Here is a 24596-nt window from a genome sequence, read left to right on the forward strand (position 1 = left end):
GCTTGTTCAAGGAACAGCTGCTGCGTGTCCTGGATAAGTATGTACCTGTCAGGCAGGGAGGAAGTGGTCGAGCGAGGGAACCGTGGTTTACTAAAGTAGTTGAAACATTTGTCAAGAGGAAGAAGGAGGCTTATGTAAAGATGAGACGTGAAAGTTAAGTTAGGACGCTCGAGAGTTACAAATTAGCTAGGATAGACGTAAAGAGAGAGCTAAGAAGAGCCAGGAGGGGACATGAGAAGTCTTTGGCAGGTAGGATCAAGGATAACCCTAAAGCTTTCTATAGATATGTCAGGAATAAAAGAATGACTAGGGTAAGAGTAGGGCCTGTCAAGGACAGTAATGGGAAGTCGTGCGTGGAGTCCGAGGAAGTAGGTGAGGTGCTAAATGAATATGTTTCGTCAGTATTCACGCAGGAAAAAGACAATGTTGTCGAGGAGAATACTGAGATACAGGCTACTAGACTAGAAGGGCTTGAGGTTCATAAGGAGGTGTTAGCAATTCTGGAAAGTGTGAAAATAGATAAGTCCCCTGGGCCGGGTGGGATTTATCCTAGGATTCTCTGGCAAGCTGGGATGGAGATTGCTGAGCCTTTGGCTTTGATCTTTAAGTCAGTTTTGTCTACAGGAATAGTGTCAGAAGACTGGAGGATAGCAAATGTTGTCACCTTGTTCAAGAAGGGGAGTAGAGACAACCCCGGTAACTATAGACCAGTGAGCCTTACTTCTGTTGTGGGCAAAGTCTTGGAAAGGTTTATAAGAGATAGGATGTATAATCATCTGGAAAGGAATAATTTGATTAGAGATAGTCAACACGGTTTTGTGAAGGGTAGGTCGTGCCTCACAAACCTTATTGAGTTCTTTGAGAAGGTGACAAAACAGGTGGATGAGGGTAAAGCAGTTGATGTGGTGTATATGGATTTCAGTAAAGCGTTTGATAAGGTTCCCCACGGTAGGCTATTGCAGAAAATTCGAAGGCATGGGATTCAGGGTGATTTAGCAGTTTGGATCAGAAATTGGCTAGCTGGAAGAAGACAAAGGATGGTGGTTGATGGAAAATGTTCAGACTGGAGTCCAATTACTAGTGGTGTACCACAAGGATCTGGGGCCACTGCTGTTTGTCAGTTTTATAAATGACCTGGAGGAGGGCGTAGAAGGATGGGTGAGTAAATTTGCAGATGACACTAAAGTCGGTGGAGTTGTGGACAGTGCAGAAGGATGTTACAAGCTACAGAGGGGCATAGATAAGCTGCAGAGCTGGGCTGAGAGGTGGCAAATGGAGTTTAATGCAGAAAAGTATGAGGTGATTAATTTTGGAAGGAATAACAGGAAGACAGAGTACTGGGGTAATGGTAAGATTCTTGGTAGTGAGGATGAGCAGAGAGATCTCGGTGTCCATGTACATAGATCCCACCAAGGTTGAGAGGATTGTTAAGGCGGTGTATGGTGTGTTGCCTTTTATTAGTAGAGGGATTGAGTTTCGGAGCCATGAGGTCATGTTGCAGCTGTACAAAACTCTGGTGCGGCTGCATCAGGGGCTGTTTAGCACACTGGGCTACATCGTTGGCTTTGAAAGCAGACCAAGGCAGGCCACACGGTTCGATTCCCGTAACAGCCTCCCCGAACAGGCGCCGGAATGTGGCGACTAGGGGCTTTTCACAGTAACTTCATTGAAGCCTACTTGTGACAATAAGCCTACTTGTGACAATTTGGAGTATTGCGTGCAATTCTGGTCGCCGCATTATAGAAAGGATGTGGATGCATTGGAAAGGGTGCAGAGGAGATTTACCAGAATGTTGTCTGGTATGGAGGGAAGATCTTATGAGGGAAGGCTGAGGGATTTGAGGCTGTTTTCGTTAGAGAGAAGGTTAAGAGGTCACTTAATTGAGGCATACAAGATGATCAGAGGATTAGATAGGATGGACAGTGAGAGCCTTTTTCCTTGGATGGTGATGGCTAGCACGAGGGGTCATAACTTTAAATTGAGGGGAGATAGATACAGGACAGATGTCAGAGGTAGGTTCTTACTCAGAGAGTAGTAAGGGCATGGAATGCCCTGCCTGCAACAGTAGTGGACTCGCCAACACTAAGGGCATTCAAATGGTCATTAGATAGACATATGGACGATAAGGGAATAGTGTAGATGGGCTTTAGAGTGGTTTCACAGGTCGGTGCAACATCGAGGGAAGAAGGGCCTGTACTGCACTGTAATGTTCTATGATTGTGGGTGATTTGCTCACCGAGGTAGCAAATCATTACCCAGGTAAAACACTGGCTTCCAGTCCAGATTTTCTACTGCTTAACTATCGCACACTGCACTCACCTCTGAGCTAAAGCTTACCCACCATCATCAAGGTGGTATTTTCATACTTAGTTACCCTACAAGCAGAGGAATCAGCTTTGTACCTGGACCCTGTGGTGGTAAGCATTCTGCAATCTGAGCTGTCATTTCATTTCGGTTTCCAACCAGTTGCTAATTTTGCATCACAAATTACATATTCCGACTCGCCTGGGAGAGACATATTTTGAGTGCTACTTTCATTTCTACTCAGGCATTAGGGACATGATCTGATCCACATTTAAATCTGTCTGCAGTGTATCTAATTCCATTCAGCCAAATGTATGTCTGTCAGCAATTGACTCATTTGAAAGTTTCTGTCTGTTAAAGTGATTGTGTGAACTTCTTTAGATATTGCAAAGCAGAATCGCAGGTGTGCACTGAAAACGTGTCTTTATTAGTAATGCGCTGATCTACATTTTCAATTCATGAAAGGATTGTATGTGACAACAATGGGTGACAAAGCACGTTTGATTGAAGTAGCAAGGGGGTCAGAAAGAAGGGGTAATTAAGGAAGACCGATGGTGAGTTAGTTAAAACGTTAATGTTCTGGGATTGAGGCTAAATATTTCACTTGCCTTCAGCACCATCAGCCATTAATGGATGCCATGCCCTCTGTAATCCAGAGTTTGCGTTTAACTACCTAATATTCAAGTTAATGAGAGGGCGACTCAGATGTGAAACAGGAAAACCTTGCCTTTGTACTCCATTTTGTTAAAATCTATCCTACACCTGCCAAAGGTCCCTCCTCACCTTTGATAGTCTAGTATGTTTATTATATCCGTCTAAGACTATAGAGGAGGGAGTGGACCCGGACCCTTTGGTGGCGATATTTGGGGTTTCAGTGAAGCTGGAGCTCATGGAGAGGAGGAAGGTCGATGTCTTGGCCTTCGCCTCTCTGATTGCTGGGTTACAGGGATAGGGTGGAGGTGTGGGCTTGGGTAGGGTGCTCTTTCCAAGAGCTGGTGTAGACTCCTTGGGCCGAATGGCCTCCTTCTGCCTGTAAATTCTATGAATCTGAAAGATGGGTAAATTATAGGTGAAGGCTTTACATTTGACAACTAACCTTTTTGTTTCAACAAACAATTTTATTGAGGTATTTTTCAGCATTGTAAAGTTACAGACATCAACAAAAAGAAAGCAAAAAAGGCAAAAATGTGCAAACATCAACGTAGAATCAATACTTCAATTGAACCATACTGCACAAGCCCGCTCCTCTCCCATCGACAACACCCGCCAATTTATCCCTCCTACTCTACTCTAACCCCCCCCTGCTGATGCTCACTCTCCCGCAAAGAAGTCAATGAGTGGTTGCCACCTTCGGGCGAACCCCTGTACAGATCCCCTCAAGGCGAACTTAATTTTTTCCATACCCAGAAAACTCGACATGTCCGAAAGCCACAACTCAGTCTTCGGGGGCTTTGAGTCCCTCCATGTCAATAGTATCCGTCGCCGGGCTACCAGGGAAGCAAAGGCCAAAACATCGGCCTCTTTCTCGCCCTGGACTTCCAGGTCTTCCGAAACCCCAAAAATTGCCACCCCTGGACCCATCACCACCCTTGTCTTTAGCACCCGAGACATGATCCCCGCAAATCCCTCCCAGTACCTCCAAGCATCGGACATGTCCAAAACATGTGTACGTGGTTCGCTGGTCCTCCTGCGCACCTTGCGCACTTGTCCTCTACCCCAAAGAATTTGTTCATCCGAGCCACTGTCATGTGGATCCGGTGAACCACCTTAAATTGAATCAGGGCGAGCCTGGCACATGTTGCAGTCGGGTTTACCCTACTCAGGGCTTCTGCCCACAGCCCGTCCTCTATTTCCGCGCCTAGCTCCTTCTCTCATTTGAGTTTCAGTTCCTCCGTCTGGGACCCTTCCCCCTTCATGAGCACCTTATAAATATCAGAGACTCTCCCCTATCCTAGGGGGAGGGCGGGGGGGGGGGGGGGGGGGGGGGGGGGGGGAGGGGGAGGGGGTTGGTTGTTGTTGGGTTACGGGTATAGGGTGGATACGTGGGTTTGAGTAGGGTGATCATTGCTCGGCACAACATCGAGGGCTGAAGGGCCTGTTCTGTGCTGTACTGTTCTATGTTCTAAAACTTAAATATTACCTAAACGCTCCACTGAATTAATTGTCTCATTTATCTTCATTCGTTATCTCCTGCACCACAATCTTTGACCTTTCGCTCTCATTTTACAATTTTTTGGGGGGCGGAAGAGGTCGGTCAGAAACCATGCCAAACTAATCTTGATCTGCCAGATCACAAAGAAACAATTAGGAGCTGCAGATTATGTCACAAGATAGCAGCTGTATCACCCTCACTACACATTATTTTCAAGTCTGAGAACAGAACCGTTACATATAGCAGTTAAAGTAAAACACTGAAAGACAGCTTAAGTTTCAATTTTAATAAATAAATCATAGACTGATTAATTTTGTGAAAGTGAAGTCAAATCAAGGCCTTCGTTATTATTGAAAGTGTTCTAGATGGATTAGCATCCCTCTGGAATTTGAAATCATTCCTCAAAGTAAGTTTGAGTGCGCACACTGAGAATTCTGAATTCTCCCTGGGTGAACCCGAACAGGCGCGGGAATGTGGCGACTACAGCTTCACTAAATGAGGAAATAATCTTTGTTGCATTCAATGCATTACAGATATTTGGCCAAAAAATAGGTTTCTGTACAATTCCCCACCCACGTGCTGTTTTGAACAGCTAATGGGTTTACTCACTATGGTGGTTTAAGAATAGAAAACATCGGAATTGTTACTTTTTTATTGAGAAGAAGTCAGTGTTTGCTGTAGTGTGCATTTTCTGCAAATTAAACAAAAATTCATTACAGCATCAGATGTTTTCTTTCACAAATACAACTCCCTGAAATTCAAGAGATTTGAACAGGACAGATGAATAGGAATTCAACACAAAATGATTTTAACAGAAAATGTTAACTTGACTCAGTGGAAGCCTTCTTAACTCCTGTAAGAATGCAACACCCATGTCGAGAAAGTGGAAGTGGTACATTAATTATAGGCACTGACCTTATGGGTGAACGATTCATCCTCACCACTGTTTACATGTTTGGGTGGATACAGTTGTGTAGGGCAACTCAAAAAAGCATGACATTCTCCCGGTGGCCTGGCTAAAGTTACTCTTCAACCAACATTCCCCCCAAAACACATTAATCAGTCATTCAGCTCATTGCCTTATTTGGGCCCTTGGTGTGGGCTAATTTGTTGACCTAACAATAGTCACCTTACTTCACCATCAGTAAGCGAACTGCAGTAATTTCAGAGTTACATCTGCAGATTTTGAGGAATTTTTCCTTTTTTTGTTTTTATTTCACATTTTCAGCACCTGCTGTACTTTGTTTTTGTAAAGGGGGCCGGTTTAGCTCTCTTGGCTGGACAGTGATGCAGAGCAAGGCCAGCACCGTGGGTTCAATTCCCGTACCTGCTGAGGTTATTCATAAAGGCCCAGTCTTCTCAACCTGCCCCTCGCCTGAGGTGTGGTGCTCCTCAGGTTAAATCACCACCAGTCAGCTCTCCCCCCCTCAAAAGGGGAAAGCAGCCAATGGCCATCTGGAACAAAGGCAACTTTACCGTACCTTACTTTTGTACAGGTAACAATTGGTTGTTCCAAGTGAGCCTATCCATCACAGTATGATCTAAGTTCCACACACTACTTTTTTCCTCCTCTAATGTCCTAGTCTCGAAGGAGTGGTTGAAAGGAAAAGGTCAATTTTGGAAAAAGCTCTGGGGGGTCCCTCTCTGACCTTCAAATTTAATGAAGTAGTGGAGAGAACCTGAGATTGTAATTGTTCATCTCCCATACTTATCCTCTTTAATTTCTTTACTATAGCTGAGGGTTCTTCATCTGTATTGGCAATGGTAAATTCCGACTTCCAGGAACTAATTTTCTTTCCCTTATATTTAGGATACACAGCCATCTTTATAATGACTAGAAGGCTAATGGAGCAATAGTAAGACACAACTTCCTCATTCTCTGTTCGCCTTTCAGACTCAAAATAGGAAAGACATCCCGTCTTACAGGAGGAAGAGGGAAACACCCAAGTACACTACTTTTGAGCTTTACACCAGGCACAGTGAACCATTCAGTCACCCGTAAATAGAAAATAACAGTTTTGCAGTCATGTTTTTCTGCTACCTACATTGTTTGTTGAGGGTCCCTCGTGACAGAAGTAGTACAACAGCACTGGAATACCCTTTAAGCCAATAGGGAATTTATCTTGTAGTTGGAATTAGCGTTCATGAGTATGAATTACTAAGAAAAAAATCCACATTTCATCTGGAACATTGTACGCTGTTGTCCATCTCATTTCATCTGGCCACTGCATAGCACAGCAGACAGTCCCTGTGGTATCAGTGCCCTTAAGTACCTTCCAAGTTCTGATTCCTCGAGCACACTATTACTACTGCAACAACCTAAATTCATTGTTCTACTACATTCGCATATGTGGGTTTTACAAATGGTTAACCAATGACCAGAACCCACTTTTGGTTATTCTGTTTCTAAATCTGCACTATAATTTCTGCTGAAGGAATTGGTGCCGCACACATTAAAGTGGAAATATCCAGCAAAGTACAGTCAGAGATGCTAAAGCTTAGGCAAAACAGAACTGAGTGCAGTAGCTGTTACTGCAGAATTCAAGTAGAAGAGCCTTCACGTCTTTTATTTATTAATCAGGCTGATGTATTATATTGGCAACAAACAATATAACAGCTTCAAAGTAAATGTAAGAAATATGTTTATTTCTTTAAGCAGCTTAACAGCTAAATAAGACAAAGTATTTGACCATTTAGTTACAAAATAGCATTTTATAACATTTACTATACAGATTTCCAAACACACAGTATGTGACTATTACTGTGGACCTGTTATTAAAGCAGAACTCAATCTTGCAAATGATGCATCACAAAACTTGCCAGAAGAAAAACAATCTGCCAATTTCCCTGTGTACTCTTGTGTTGAGAAACGCAGAGGTATTGTTTGGAAAACAAGAAGTGATCAGCATTTCACCTCCAACGACTCCAAGTTGCTGTCTTTGTCTGTCCTGCCCAGAAGGTGGTAACTGCACATCCAAGAACACATTCCGGTAATTTGCCCCAGTGTCATCTCTACCCTGGCCATTGGAGGCACTGTGATTCATTCTTGAAGAATACTATTGTGTCGTCACATTCTACCCCCACCACCACCACCACCACCCAGCCTCCATTATGCATAAATACTGAAATTGACTGCATTATCAAAGACCCGAGAGACTCCTGCCTGTGTGCCATCACCAATACCACTCTAACTTGAAAGCAGTGTGATGAGGCAACGACAGAGGCCCGGAGGATAGGATGGTTGTCATCGCAGATTTACTGAAACATTAATTTCTATTAAAAATTTCATATGCTAAAGGCAGAGTGTGTTAAAATCTGGTGAAATTACATGAACACAGCAGTACACAAAGTGTTAAAATCTAGATACAACATAGTTAATCTTGAACTGCACAAGAGTAAATTTAAATCTGACAGCCTTGTTCAAGGGACAATGTGGTTGGCACAAACTCAGTGAATCCATTAGAGCTGAATCACTTCAAATGAGACAGCTAAAACATCTCTCTTCATGGTGTTCCTTCTGGCATCGATTATGCATACATTGAATGCAATGCTTTAGCCTTTTGATGACATCTGCGGAAAGTACACGGAAATTGAGTAATGTTCGTATTTACCTAGCTTGAAATGGACTGCAAATTCTTTCTGCAAGGTAGCCTTTCCCGATTTTTAGATTCCTCATTGCAGCTGGTTAACGTAGATTCTGCAGAAATGCTGCAATAAACAAGATTATTCAGTAATCGACTTGAACTCAACAGAGGTTTGACAAATTTGATAGTGCCAGGTCTGAGATTGATGAACATCTGTTGAAAAACAGCGTAGGCATGATTTGCTTCAACTCCAGAAATACACTGCATAGTCTGAATGCTCCTGATCAAACTGCTGGCAACTACCATGAAGGGCCTCGCCACGACAAGCTTCAACAATTTTCAATCTCTGGCTGTTTGCCTGAAGGTGCAGATAGAAGTAACTTTCCTTCCAAAAATTAAACAATTATATAGAATCTGTCAATATCACGTGGGGTTTGCCAATGTGAACGGTGTTAATTTTAGGAGGTGACTTTAATGCTTGTTCACCTTGAACTGGTTCATGGCTGCATATACTCAACAAGTATTTCAACAGCAAATACTGAAAGGTAACTTTCACCCTATCTGTTTGTGCATGGCATGGATCTATGATCCCATCTAATCATCTTCTCTTCACCAAAGTCTGAACGGAAACTATACAAACAGAATTGGATTCAGAAGAATTGTCGATCCTAATGGGAAATTCTTCAATTTTAAAAAAATTATAAATTTAGAGTACCCAATTCTTTTGTGTCCAATTAAGGGGCAATCTAGCGTGGCCAATCCACCTACCCTGTGCATCTTTGGGTTGTGGGGGGGGAGACCCACACGCAGACACGGGGAGAATGTGCAAACTCCACATGGACAGTAACCTGGGACCGGAATCGAACCTGGGTCCTCGGCGCCATGAGGCAGCAGTGCTAACCACTGCGCCACCGTGAGATTCCCGAAATTCTTCAATTCTAATGCTGCTACAAAAAATACAAAATTACAAAGCATTATTGAAACAGTGTTCATGTAACTGCCACTGTCCAACTGGGTACAGTGTAACTGGCTTCATATATAAAATATAGGTAATCACATTGACATGTTAAGAGGGTGGGACACAATTGAATTTATTTATCTTTTAAGTTATATTTACACCCGCTTACTACTTTACAGGTTTCTAATAATCTCGCTTGAGTTGATCACTGGAAAGTTTACAATATGCTCTGAGCTGGAATTGATTGGGAAGCAGTGGCTTAACACCCTATGCATCATCAGAAAAAACCAGAGTAGTGCCCAATTTTCTCAGAGAACATCTGAGTGACAAACTGCATTAATGGTAAAATTTAATTTTCACCTCAGATATAACATCCATAGATCAAAAATCAATTTGCTTCATTGTTGGTTCCCAAGTTCAGTCAAGCCAATCTCCTAACTACAACAAGCATGGCAAACAAACAGGTTTTCTCAGCTGTCTTCACAGTCCAAAGATGTGCAGGTTAGGTGGACTGGCGATGATAAATTGCCCTTAGTGTCCAAAGGGGTTGGGTGGGGTTGCTGGGTTACAGGGTTAGGATGGAGGTGTGAGCTTAAGTAGGGTGCTCTTTCCAACGCCCATGCTGACTCGATGGGCGGAATGGCCTCCTTCTGCACTGTAAATTCTATGATTCTATATATACAGGAAAGGTACAAAATTTCAATCTTAATGTCCCTACTGGTGATGTTCAAGTAATAACCCTGGCTTGTGGCCCTGCGCTAAATGAGGAATGCAATAAAAGTGGAGAACAAGAAAGGACTATTTAACGCACCAAAATTCATCCCTAGCTTTTTTATTACAGTAACCAACTGTATTCTGAACGTTTTGAATTGTTTTGTCTCAACCGGCCTGTGCAATATACCACAAATACATAAGGCTCCAAGAGACTCAATGAATGAATGTAAACACAAGATGCAGAACATATGTTCCCAGCAGGGAAGCGGCGGTTTGGAGAGAGTGCAGGTTGGAGATCTGGCTGCGGTACTGTAGCCCTGAATTCATAATCTGCATTCTCTGTCAGCGTGGCTTCTTACGGGATGCGCAAAATTATCCCCAAAATGTTTAACGAATAAGTAGCAATAGACAATTCAATGTCAAATGCAATATTGGGGTTTTCTGACAGTCTGTACAGTCTGACAGTCTGTTTGACCTGCAAATGTGTTGATTAACAGTGTGCAAATGATTTAAATCCGCGAGCTGATGTTGACAGGCATTAGCCATAAAGTACATCGACATATCCCAATGGCAGCAGGTGCAAGTGAAGAGTTTGCATTTTTCAGTGAACATTTCTTTCTTTTACCTAGTTAGGTCTGAAGAGGAGCACTGGTCTTCTTCAAAGGGCAGCAATGGCCTTTGCTGCCACCCTGCGTCCCAGTGGGAGGCCCAGATCCGTTATTGCTAGCACTGTTTTTGGTTTGGACATGGCAGGTAACTTCACCAGTTCAGAAACCTGTTTCAGAAAAATAGACTTAAATGAGGTCAGGCAGCTTCAAACTGTAAAATATTACACTGAGTGGCAAGACCTCATTCTGAAATCTGTAGACACATTGTACCCCTGAAAAAACTGTATATGGTCAATTAACCATAAGACGTGGGTGCAGAAGAGGGCCATTCGGTGCATCGACTCTGCCCCGTCAATCAACGAGATCATGACTGAATTGACGGTTTTTACAAGTGCTTGTTCCAGTTTGGAAACAGAAGCTTCCAGGATGCACACCGTCACCTGTCAGCTTTTGAAAATCTAAAGCTTAGGCTGTAACTGGAGGCTGTCTGGAAAGAAATTGAATGTTGAGAATGTCAGAAACTTTTACTCCTTCATGCTGCAATATAATTATAACATCGCTCAAATGCAATAAAATAATTAAGAGAATTCTTTCAAGTTCTTATTACGGCAGATTGTCCAAGATTCTCACAGAATAAGTAATATCCAATGCAAAGAAAGGAGAACAACTTGAACTAATAAAACACCTTTCCCAAGCCAACTCAAAACGCTTTACAGCCAATTCTGAAGTGTAATCACTCTAGTACTGTAGGAAATGCACCAGCCTCCCCGAACAGGCGCCGGAATGTGGCGACTAGGGGCTTTTCACAGTAACTTCATTTGAAGTCTACTTGCGATAATAAACGGTTTTCATTTTCATTTCAATATGCGCACAGCAGACTCCTATGAGCAACAATTAAATATATAAACACTAGCTCATGTTGGTTGAGAGATCAGTGCTACCAGGAGAAATCCCATGCTTTTCTTGTACCATAGGATTTTATACGTTCACTTGAGAGGACAGATGGGGCTTTTCTGTACAGCAGCTCTAACATTCTACTCCCTCAATACTGCATTGTAGTACCTGGATTATATGCTCAATTTTCTGGAGTTAAGCTTGTACACTGACTTGGTGGGAAGAGTGCTGGAACTAAGACAAGGCTAACATTTTACTAAAGGTTATAATGGAAATATATGGAAGCTCCAATTATCAAGGTGATTAAACAGCGCAAAACAGAAAAACTAATAACAAGAATGGCAGGAAAATGTTGTGAAGCCAAACAGATATTAGCATTCAGAAATCAAATGATGGGAAATTCGAAAGATAAATCAAATTTGAAAGGCTTGAATTGACAACTCGTTAAATACCCGCAGAATCAAATTAGTTTCCACTGACAACAATGGGCATTCCTCAGTTTTGCAACACTCCCGACAGCTCAGCACTCACATTGTCACCAAACAATCAGAATCCTGTCATGGCAAGTATTTTCCATCTATCTAGTTGAGACACTGTTTTTGGATTTTGTATGAGAATGCAATGAAGTTAAACACGGCAAAGTTACACCTACGGTTCTAGCCATGGTCAAACTCTGACTGGCGTTCAATATTTATGTTCTTGCAGTGCCACATGGACAAAGAACTGGAGATAACATGACACGCACAGAACTGTACCCTGTAGAGTCAGTGGCTTTAGCAGGGTTAAGGAAGAGGATCAAGTAGCATAACAGAACACAGCTGCCACAATATCACTCATCCTTCCATCACACATCCTCAAATTCCAGCATATTTATCTATTCATAACTAGTTGAGTACACATTCCCAATGATGAAGAGAGGAGGTGTTAAATGATCCCAATGAGTTAATATTGCCCGTTAGTGGTGCAATGAATTTCAGAGCACAAATTACATAACCATACATATAAATAATTACATTCTATGTAACAGCTACTATAGATCGTGGTGTATAAGTGGACCTTCAAAGCCTTGAAAAACACTTGCAAAACAGGAGTCAGTTTGACACAGAGTATAAAATGTGAACTGCCGGTATTGGTAGTCCTTATTTTGAAAGGTGGGCAAGAGAAGTCTCTACTTAGTCACACACACACCATAATTCAGAATGTTGAATGTTTGGCCAATTTTGATACAGTTCATTGACAATCCGGTTGAACAGCCCAAGTGCTATAAACTTGTCGATCCACAATTAAGGAATTTTGCTAAATAGACAGGTCTATTTTGTAGACCTACTGTACAGTAAACTCACATCAGCCAGAATTCTCCACAAACCAAAATTTCTAACGATCCCTTAATACCACTTGGAAGCAATGGCAAGTTATCCAAAACTGTACTTGTATAACATATTATTTTATACTTTGTTTTAGTGCACTGTTGAAGATTTGAAATTTAAAAGAATAATGTTCTTTACTTTCTGAGTACTTGCATATTAGTTCATACTACAAGTAGTGCGGTGTATTCCATTAGAAAATGAAACTCCCATGAGTGGGAATTTTGATTAATCAAGACCATTTGTTCCCTGCGCATGCCACACTGTACATGGATATTGAACTTTTAATTTGAAGAGCACAATATTTTCATTGCTTATGTTGGTGACCAGTCAATCTCTCGATTGGACTTACCATGGTAAAAGGCATGAACTGAAGAACGCTACCACGGCTGCCCTGGTCCAAACACTCCACACATTCTTCCATGAACCACTGAACAAACTGGGTGTGTGGACCAGCCACCTTTGAACTCAGTATTGAAGAGATCAACAGGAACAAATTTGCTGAAAAAGAGATTGAGAATACTTATGGGCTAATGTTCCAACTCTTCCAGACCAAGCTGTGTTAAACATTTGTCTGTCCAAGCCTTGCATTATTGGAAGAAAATCTCACTTTATTCTCTTTCAAAAGAAGAAAAGCTGGGAGGGTCTCCTACAGAGGCAAGCATGAGATGAAATTGAACAAGTTACTGGCTTTTACCCACTGAAACAAAATAGGAGGGGTTATATATCATGCTGTCTTGTGTTCCATTGATATACAGGTACATGATGTAAGGGTCCTTCCTGTATATTCCCCTTTTTTTCTGTTATGTTTTTGATCCATGGATGATTAGTGGATATATATCTTTAAGGGAGCCAGTTACTTTAATTCAAGCAGAAGAATTCAGCAACAGGAGAGATCACTGTGTTGGTTTAAACTGGAGTTATAGACTGGCCAGCGTCAGTGACAGAGATGAACTGGGACTAGGTTTGATTGATTTGGATGAATTAGCCTAAAAGGCTGTACTTTGTCCGTTAACAGGTGGTGATTTGATCTTATTCCACTGAAATGGTTCAGACTAAGGAGATTTCAGTTTCGATTTTGGAAACAGAGGTAAAAGGTCCAGCTCATCCTCTCCAGAAAGCTGTTGCGAATCCTCTCCAGAAAGCTGTTGCTAATCCTCTCCAGAAAGCTGTTGTTAACTCTCTCCAATTTCAACAAAAAAAGTAACCCCAGAAATGCCCACGGTATGGTCAATTAGTGATTTAGATGTGATTCAAAATTCCGTTGTGTAATAAACTGTTCTAAGAGATACAATAGGTGTTTGAAACGAAACACAAGACAGAAGGCTCTGAAGAAGAGGGAGATATTGACCAACGAGAAGTTTCAGTCCAGTGATGAATGTACTGGATGCAGACTCCTTCAATTGTGCTGTATTAGACAGCGTCTGTACATCTACAGCATGGAGAATAGACTGGTTGAATTGTTAGCTGGAATTTTTAAATGACAGAGATCGGAACAAGGTTAAGGAATTTGGAAGTTCCACGAGTTTCAGATTTGGCGATGATAATACTCTTAAATCGCTGATTCCTTGTAAAATCCCCAGAAGGACACATTTTATTAGCACGGATGTCGTATTCAGCAAAATAGCTTTATTATTGAGTTGACCATCGATGAAGAAAACATGTATGAAACTTGACATGAAAAATGACACGGCATTGTATTTGGAAAAACTCTGGGCTTACAATATAGACAATCTGGACACCATCATATCACGTTAATTAACCCAAATTTTTCTTGTACAGACATTAAGGAAGCGGTGTTAGAACAGGAGTCTAGAAGACAAAGTTGATTGAGTTAAAGTAGCATTGGCAATTTGCCCATCCGTCTTCCCAAAGATTACAAATTTTGTTTAGGGATATGAGTATAAGAGAGGAAGAAGCTACCAAACTTATAGAACAGATAAATGTGATACATGTAAGAAATATAGAAGAACACCATTGCAGCCCTTGGCGAGAGATTGAAAGACAATTGTGGCTGTGGATCGTAGAGCGGAATAAAGAAAAGAACTTTTTATATTACACTTTGTAGACTTGGCAACTAGGTTAAGTCAATTGATGATTATATGTAATAAAGAAAAGAAAATAATTATGGAACAGATAATGGAAAGATCTACCGCCCAAGGAGATACAAGACAAGGTAGTGTTGAAAATGGGGGAGGGGGGGAAAGAGGGGAAGGTCTCAGAAATTTATAAAGAACTCATGGAATGGGAGGGAGCCACGATAAGGGAGGTGAAGCGAAAATGGGAGGAAGAATTGGGCAAGGAATTAGAGGCGGAATTGTGGGAGGATACCCCGAGTAGAGTCAACGCGTCCTCGTCATGTGCCAGGCTTAGCCTGATACAATTCAAGGTGGTGCACAGGGCGCATATAACTGTGGCCCGTATGAGCAGGTTCTTTGAAGGGGTGGGAGGTGTGCGGGAGGGCCCGCAAATCATGCCCACATGTTTTGGGCATGTCCAAAGTTTAGGGGATTTTGGCAAGGATTTGCCGATGTCATGTCCATGGTATTGAAGGAACGGGTGGTTCCTAGTCCAGAGGTAGCAGTTTTTGGTGTGTCGGTGTTTGGGGTGAGGGGGGCTGATGTTTTGGCCTTTGCCTCCCTTGTAGCCCGGAGACAAATCTTATTGGCGTGGAGGAACTCGGAACCTCCGAAATCGGGGGTGTGGGTCAGTGACATGGCCAGGTTTCTCAGTCTTGAGAAGATCAAGTTCGCCCTGAGAGGATCGATGCTAGGATTCGACCGGAGGTGGGAGCCGTTTATCGACTTCTTTGGGAAAATTAAGCTGTCAGCAGATATAACGGGGTGAGGGGAGTGGTAAAGGGAAAGAGGGAGGTATGGGGGAGGGTAGAGATGGGAAATAGCCAGTGGGAAAGGGGACTGGGAGACTATGCATGTAAGTCACACTGGCTGGGTTTGGTTGGGTGGGTGTTATTTGTTCTGGGTTTTTTTCCGTTTGAAAATTGTTGTTAAAATTATATATGCCGTAATAAAATATTTTAAAAAAAGATAATGGAAAAATGGATAGGGACTGGACTGGGGCCACCAGCAAAGTTCTTCACTGAAAGTGAGGGGGGCGCTGGAATTTGCCAACGATGAATGTTGGGATGTGAGCAAGAACTTGAACATAATAGTTATGAATACAGCTCCAGTAAGCTCATTGAGTAATGGTGTATGCGAGAGAAATCATGCTGTGATACGACAAAAGACTTCGTAAAATTTTGGCAGATAGGCCAAATTGTAAATTAATTTTGGCTTTAGCATGGAGCATCCATGCAAAGAATTCACTCCAGATGATTGGGGGTTACAGTCGATATCAGTTGGTTTTTGGTGGAAATCAGGCATGAATAAGATCATCCTCCGGCTTGGGCGTTTTCTACGATTAGCTCTGCAGCATTTGAACGCACTGCATGTAGGCAGAAGAGCGTTCCCTAAACCAGTAATCGCCAAGAATTCTGTGAGCTTTGAGGCACAATGTATGGCCATCGGAAACTATTTTTAAACTGAGACATTGCATATTATAAATGATGGATTCAACGAGTGGAAAGGTTGGAAGTACAGGTGGTAAAACCATACCTTTGCAGCATGGAAACCAGATTGTTCAGGTACACTCTTCAAGATTAGTGGGCACAGATTACAAGTTTGCAGATTCAAATGGGGTTATTGAAAGTGCTGACGAACCAGGTGCTTCTCATCCAAATAAGCTACAGAATTATGAAGACCAGATTGTGGAAATTGACTGGGTGTCTGAAGAAGGGCATTGCCTCATCAGGTTCATCAGAATTACTATTTGTTCCAAAGGACAACTGCCAAAGGTTGGCACCAATGTGACATACTTGCCAGAAGGGGCCAGTCAGTGGAAGGTCACAACCATTGTTAGTAGAGCAGGTAAGGCCACTGGAAAATATAAAAACTGGCTGAATGTACAAGATAAAGGGAAGGAGGTTAGGCCCATGGATTGGGAACATGAAGTACAAAAATGGAGAGCACAGAAAGGTAGTATCAGTTGGGACAGTCGATCTGGCTGTGAACATGCCCATGAGAAGAAATCGAGACTGTTGGGAGAACATCTCATAATAGGAGGGGCAGATCAAGCAGTAGCAGTTCGCAACAAGTTAGGATAAGGGCACAGCTTAACAAGGTCAATAAATATGGTAGACTAGGAGTGCTACAAGGAGCAGAAGCCAATAAGATCGAGAGGTATTAGTGGCTTCCAACAAATTAGATGATAAATTAATAAAAGATGCAAAACATCAAGAACTGCTAAGTTGGAAAGAATTTGGGGTGCACGGAGATCCCCGATAGGGGACAACGGGTTCTATCTCCAAGATGGATACGCACGGAAAAGGTGCTTCCTGATGGAACTTATAAGGCCAAAGCCAGATTGGTGGCATGAGGTTTTGAAGAAAACTTGGGTGACCAAGATGTAAGGGTAGATTCACTGATGACAGGAAAGATTATTTTGAAGAGCTCCTTGGCTCTGTTAACTACAAATATATGGGAATGCAAGTCAATAGATATTAAAGTTGCTTTCTTACAGGGACATCAGCTTTAAAGAGAATGTTTCCTTTGTCCTCCAAAAGAGGCACCAAACACAGTAAGGGTACTCTGGAAGTTAAATAAATGTGCATATGGGTTGTATGACACCTCCAGAATTTGGTATTTCTCACTGAGATTGGTTTTGTTAAAGTTGGGCTGTCCAGTTGAAAACAGACCCTGCAATGTTTTATTGGCACCATGGAGGGGAACTGTCAGACCTCTTTATGATACATGTAGATGATTTTTTTGTGGGATGGTAGAAGCCAATTTCAAAATACTGTTATTAAATGGCTTAGAACGAAGTATTAATTAATACATAGGGTTGGAAATCCAGAATGGTTTGTATGTCGCTCTCCATCAGCAGCCTTACTTGGAGAATATTAACCCCAAAGCAATTATTCGTGGTATAGAATCATAGAATTTACAGTGCAGAAGGAGGCCATTTGGCCCATCGAGTCTGCACTGGCTCTTGGAAAGAGCACCCTTACCCAACCCCACATCCCCACCCTATCCCCATAACCCAGTAACCCCATCCAACACTAAGGGCAATTTTGGACACTAAGGGCAATTTATCATGGCCAATCCACCTAACCCGCACATCTTTGGACTGTGGGAGGAAACCGGAGCACCCGGAGGAAACCCACGCAGCCACGGGGAGAACGTGCAGACTCCGCACAGACAGTGACCCAAGCCGGGAATCGAACCTGGGACCCTGGAGCTGTGAAGTAATTGTGCTAACCACTATGCTACCATGCTGCCCATGCCTTGTTGTAGTACAGGGTAGGGCCTCACAAAAGGATATGGCAGCTTCTGAAATGGAGTAAGAGTAACTCTGAAGTTTAATTGGGCAGCTAAATTGGTTAGCTAAACAAACAAGACCAGACGTCAGTTTTGATGTTTTAAAACTAAGCACTAAAATTAATGATTCAAAAGTTGAAGAAATTGTTGGCTCAAACAAAACATTGGCAAAATTTAAATTGGAGATTTGTGTTTTAAAATTCCCATCTTTAGGCGATATTAGAAAACTGAAATTGATTGTTCATAATGACGCAGATTATGCTAATCCCTGTGATGGCTTTTCAAGTGTCGGTGGATTTATAATTTTTCTCCTGGGGGAGAAAGGTAAATGTTGTCCTTTGGCATAGGGAACTAAAAAGATAAGAAGAGTGGTTCAAAAGTTCATTGGCGGGCAGCAAGGTGGTGCAGTAGTCAGCAGTGCTGTCTCATGACGCCAAGGACCCGGGTCACTGTCCGTGTGGAGTTTGCACATTCTCCCCGTGTCTGCGTGGGTCGCACCCCCCACAACCCAAAGATGTGCAGGGTTCGTGGATCGGCCACGCTAAACTGCCCCTTAATTGGAAAAAAAAAGAATTGGTTACTTTCAATTTTAATTTAAAAAAGGAAAACAAAAAGTACATTGGCATCCTCGTGGATGAAGTAGATATGGCATTTTTTGTACCCACGATCCTGACAAACATTTAAAATGGAAAAAGGCATTCAGGAACAGTACCTATAGAGGTCACATAGACAATAAGTCCCTTTGGAAGAACGCCCACTCTAAGAAAAGCGTCAATGAAAGAGACTACGAATTGACATAGCAAGTCGACGTTAGGGTACAGGGAGATTGACAAGATCAAGTGGGCTGATAGCAGTTGCCTAATTATCAGACTGTCTGATGAAAAAAAGGGTTGGCTCAAAGAAGTTATTTGAAATTGTTATTGAGGGACGTCTTCTCCTATAAAGAGGAGAATGTGAGGGTGGATTTTTAAAAAAAAATAAGGGGAAATGGGATGCATTAATTGCAGAAAATAAAATATATACAGCTGTGTATGGCAGTCAACCAACATTGTCAAATAATGACCAGCTATTGATTTATCTTATTGTGGTGTGTGGATTCGAGCACACAAACAGAAGCAATGTTTGCATCGAGAACAATAACAAGACTGCAAAAGTACTATATTGGTTGAATGGCGCTTGGGGATTTCTCGAGGGTGTGAAAGGTGCTCGCTCGCTCCTTCTTCCATACATCCAAATCGGCACATAAACATCCCAAACTTATTTTTGAAAGCAAATTTGTAGTCTGTAGAAATGGGGACCCAGAGCCTGAGTTTTGATTTAAACCTCTGCCAAACAGTATAATGGCATTAGGAGTTTGGCAATAAGCACCCAAAGTAGCGTTGCAATCTGAGTCTGTGGAAAATCCGCTACTGTTGCACACACGGCGAATTCCATGGCAAGAGGAAGAAGTTGCTTCCTCATCATTTCCACAATCTATAAACTTCACAGAATAAATATGATACACGCCTTCCTACTCTCTCAATGATTTCTCAACTTCCCTTTTGTAAGTGAAGTCCGTACCCTTATGTAAATTAAATAACTCATCGGAGAGAGACACCTCACGTACCATAGATCACAGGAAACTTTCCTCGAAGAAAACCCCATCCGAAAATTCAATTTAGCAACATATTAAAATATCTATTAGACTTGCTCAGCAATCAAATGCCAAAGTTGGAGTACCGATTATTCAGCAGAAAATCTGGATACAAAAACGGGTAAAATACCATAAAACTAAATGAACAAAGAGCAGTTTCTGAAGAAAGGACAAACAATTCTGCTTTTATGCAACAAAGTTTAGAATTTTTTGAACACCCCGAAGCATTTTACATACAATAAATGTTTCTGCCAAGTTGCTAATGTGTACAGGCCTTATTCGGTGTTAAATGCCGCACAATCTTTTAAAAAAAAGGTATCTCACAATTAAATTTTAGAGGTAACACTGAATTTAACACAGTTGTTGCATAGTCAAATGCCTGTGTAACAACATGGCCCTGAATCAGTTTGGAGGGCATCCATCACTTACCCAATACTCTGTTCAAGGGGTCTCTCATGTTTATGTTGTGAAGCTGAGAGGCAGACAGTGAGCTGCTCATTGTACGGTCACCTAAAAGATTATGCATCCGGAAAATGAAAGGAAACAGAACAAAATGTATTTAAACTAGCAGCAAGACAGAAGTGGTTAAAAAAATCCAAAATGCAACAATTTCATCTCTAGTTAATGTAAAATATAAAAGGGAGCATTGGAAAGAAAACTGAATTGCCAAGACAATGCATAATAATGCTGCAAAGGTCGATCACAATTATACCCATGGGGTATGTGATCTCTACTCATATCTGTATTAGTCACTGTTTGAATCTTGTACAGAGGTAACATCTGGAAAATTTTCTTTGGCCTTTAAAACAGTGAAAAAAAATCAACTTTTGTTTCATTCTAAAATATTTGGATTGAATGTAGCTGGCATATTTGAAGTAAACTATTTCCATTGTTAACTGTTACCAGGCAATAGCAAAGTGCCTTCAGTAAGAAACTTCTACAGGCACAGAGGTGAGTCTATACAAACACCCACTGAAAATATTTCTAAGAATCATGATCAACACCAAACCACGGAGTAAAATTTGCCGCAACAACCAGACTTTCAGTTGGCACGCAAGAATGCAGATCTGTAGATAAAATGAAAATTGCACATGCTGAAAATGTGAAATAATATGCAGAATGGCGCTGGCACAGCTTTATTGGAATCTTTCAATAGACCCGGGCAGTTCTGGTCTAACAAAGGTCAAAAGTGGGACATCTTTCTCTTTCATGTGTGGATGATCTGCTCCGCTCCCTTACCCAGGGCTCGTACAAGGGTATTTGATGCTCAAAGTGAACTCCCGCCATATTCTAGGACTAATTGGCGGAAGTGATGTCACGGAAAGCCAGTGGAAGTGACATCACAGAAGGCAGCAAGGCACAAGTGGGTTCTATGGGGAAATAAGTCATGGGAACCTGGTCATGGACTTGGGGAGCACTGTCTCCATTTGGAAACACAAACTCCCTGTTATGAACACACCCGAGTAACAAGCGTGCTATGGGTTAAAGCTCGACTGTTTAACTTACAGTCACAGTCATTAATAGGTGTAATGTGGGAAAATTTGCAATAAATCGTAAGAACAAATCTCTGACCCAACCAGAAGTGAATCCCAGCACGTGCCCATCACAGTCAGACTAATGTTTGCTGCTCATGCCCAATTCTTCAGTGAAATCAAGGGAAACTAACGGGGATAAAGGCTGATATTTCTCCTGGGCCTGATGGATTGCACCCTAGGATATTAAAGGAAGTAACTGCAGAGATAGTGGATGCACTGGTATGCACTTCCAAAATCTTTAAATTCTAAACAGTCCCAGATAATTGGAAAGCTGCCAATCTAACACCCTGATTCAAAAAGGGACGGTGACGAAATAAAATGAGGTAACTATCGGCCAGTTTATCAGTCATTATGAAAATGTTGGACTCCATTATAAAGGATGTAAAAGCAGATGATTTAGAAATACATAAAATAATCAAACAGAGTTAGCATGGCTTCATGAAGGGGATATCATGCCTTTCAAATTTATTAGAATGCTTTGAATTGGTAACGAGTAATCTAGATAAAGGGGGACTCAGTAGATGTAATATATTTGGATTTCCAAAGAGCATTTGATTAAGTACTGCATAAAAAGCTACTTAATAAGATAAAGAGTCCATGGTGTTGGGGGTAGTATATTACCTTGGATAGAACATTGGTTATCTGATAGAACAGAAAGAGTTGGGGTAAGAGTGGCATTTTCAGGATAGCAACTAGAGGAGTGCCACAGAGATCAGTGCTGGGGCCATAATTATTTACAATTTATACTACTGACGTGGACAAGGAAAGTGAACATGATATTGCCAAGTTTGTGGATGGCAAAAAAATAGGTGAGAAGGGGCCTCACGGTAGCATAGTGGTTAGCATCAAGGCTTCACAGCTCCAGGGTCCCAGGTTCGATTCCCGGCTGGGTCACTGTCTGTGTGGAGTCTGCAAGTCCTCCCCGTGTGTGCGTGGGTTTCCTCCGGGTGCTCCGGTTTCCTCCCACAGTCCAAAGATGTGCGGGTTAGGTGGATTGGCCATGCTAAATTGCCCGTAGTGTAAGGTTAATGGGGGGGATTGTTGGGTTACGGGTATACGGGTTACGTGGGTTTAAGTAGGGTGATCATTGCTCGGCACAACATCGAGGGCCGAAGGGCCTGTTCTGTGCTGTACTGTTCTATGTTCTATGTTCTAAGGCAAATGGTGTGAATGAGACAAAGAGCTTACAGGGGGATTACAGATAGGTTACGTGAGTAGGCAAGAACTTGGCAGATAAAACATAATGTAGGAAAGTGTGAAGTTATGTACTTTGGTAGGACGAATAAAGGAGCTGAGTATTATTTCAATGGCGAAAGACTGCAGAAAGCTGCAACACCGAGGGATTTGCATAAATCATAAAAAGCTAGCATGTACGTTCAGCAGGTAATAGGGTAGGCAAATGGAACGTTGGCCTTTATTTCAAAGTGAATGGAGTATAAAACTGTACAAGGCACTAGCTAGCCCCGAAAGGCGTGCTGTTAAGTTATTTGGACATTCTGAATTCTCGCTCTGTATACCCGAACAGCCGTAGTGTGGCGACCAGGCAATTTTGACTTCATTGCAGTGTTAATGTAAGCCTACTTGTGACAATAATAAAGATAATTATTATTAGACCACACCTGGAATACTGTGGACAGTTTTGGTCACCTTGTCTAAAGAAAGATATACTGGCATTGGAGGCAGTCCAGAGAAGGTTCACGAGTTGATCCGGGATATGGAGGGATTTTCTTATGAGGTAAGGTTAAATAGGTTGGACCTGTACTCATTGGAGTTTAGAAAAATGAGAGGCGACCTTCTGGAGACAAATAAGATTCTCAGAGGGCTTGACAGGGTAGATGCTGAGAGGTTGTTTCTCCTTGTGGAAGAGTCCAGGACCAGAGGGCACCATCTCAGGGTAAGGGTTCGCCCATTTAAGACAGAGATGGAGAGGAATTTCTTCTCTCAGAGGGTAGTCAATCTTTACCGCAGAGGGGTTTAAAGGTTGGGTCTTTAAGGATGTTCAAGGCGCCTTTTTGTACTGTACAATAAATGAAAATGAACGGCAATGTATATAATTTTGAAAATACCAATAAAAAGATTTTTAAAAATAAAGTGTGTTCAAGACTGAGATAGACAGATGTTTAATCAGTTAAAAAATCAAAGGTTAAGTGGATAAGGTGGGTAAGTGAAAATGAGGATGATCACATCAGATGAGTCATAATCTCAATGAAAGGCAGCGTAGACTCGATGAATTGAATGGCCTACTTCTGCTCCTAAGTCTCATGGACTATATTCAAACCACACCAAACCAATCACAGATCACTAAAATCTCAGCCAATTGCTGTCCTCCTGGATACGATGGCACCATGTGGCAATGCCCCGCGATGATGGGATTTGGAGTTTTATCCCACTGGCTGTTGATGAATTATGGGAATGATTTGTTTATAACACCAGGTTAGAGTTCCGCTTTTAAAAAAAATGCCAGCTATTTCTTGCTGGCCCCTGGAATCTCTCTGTGTATACCTAGTTTGTCTAGTGGTACCGGCAGCACTTCCCGTACCACTTTCTATGCTGTATTTCCACTTCTGTGACTGGTCACTGACTATCCTCCTGGGGAGAGTGGGAAGGAAACAAAATGTTTCTTTAGGTTTGATGGACGTTTAGGAGTCCATCCTAATCAACTAAAAAGAACAAAAAAAGTCCTGTCCCTAAGTCTTGGTTTTTCATATTTTCATGTAAATTCTATGGATGAAAATAAATGACTTGTGACTCAAATTAGAGAGAGGTATGAAATTAGTTGAATATTAACCTAAGAAAGAAGTTTGGGTCTAATTGGTAACGTTGAATACTGGAAAGTCTATTAATGACCGAGACTTTCCTAATTCTGGCTTTAGCGAGATTGGGAGTGGGCAGGTGACCAGTCACACCATTCCCAGGAGCTTTAAATATGAAGCTGCCAGCCACACTGTCAATTCAGCTGACCAACTTTGCCCCTGGTAGGCCAGGCTTCCCAGAGTGTTGGGCCCCACCAACTCTCCAATCTCCCCAGAGGATTTGGTCGCCCATCCAATGTACCACTAGCCCCCAGCCTCATGGACCTATCTGGTCTGCAGCCTTAGAACATAGAACATAGAACAGTACAGCACAGAACAGGCCCTTCGGCCCTCGATGTTGTGCCGAGCAATGATCACCCTACTCAAACCCACGTATCCACCCTATACCCGTAACCCAACAATCCCCCCCTTAACCTTACTTTTCTTTTTAGGACACTACGGGCAATTTAGCATGGCCAATCCACCTAACCCGCACATCTTTGGACTGTGGGAGGAAACCGGAGCACCCGGAGGAAACCCACGCACACACGGGGAGGACGTGCAGACTCCGCACAGACAGTGACCCAGCCGGGAATCGAACCTGGGACCCTGGAGCTGTGAAGCATTTATGCTAACCACCATGCTGCCCTTCATTGACCAGCTCCCCACCTGACTGCAAGCCA

General features: G+C 42.2%; 1 protein-coding gene across 1 annotated transcript in view; it reads right to left on the bottom strand.

The window, feature by feature from the left end:
- Nucleotides 1-7081: 7081 nt before the first annotated feature.
- The window catches only part of med24 (mediator complex subunit 24), an 85756-nt gene continuing 68241 nt past the window's right edge, over nt 7082-24596 (bottom strand). Inside the window, 4 exon segments of the mRNA XM_038779614.1 lie at nt 7082-8164; nt 10338-10487; nt 12931-13079; nt 20016-20096. Of these exon segments, the coding sequence (XP_038635542.1) occupies nt 10371-10487; nt 12931-13079; nt 20016-20096 (347 nt within the window). The 3' untranslated portion in view covers nt 7082-8164; nt 10338-10370.

Source organism: Scyliorhinus canicula, chromosome 19 (genome assembly GCF_902713615.1).
Source record: "Scyliorhinus canicula chromosome 19, sScyCan1.1, whole genome shotgun sequence".
Lineage (NCBI taxonomy): Eukaryota > Metazoa > Chordata > Chondrichthyes > Carcharhiniformes > Scyliorhinidae > Scyliorhinus > Scyliorhinus canicula.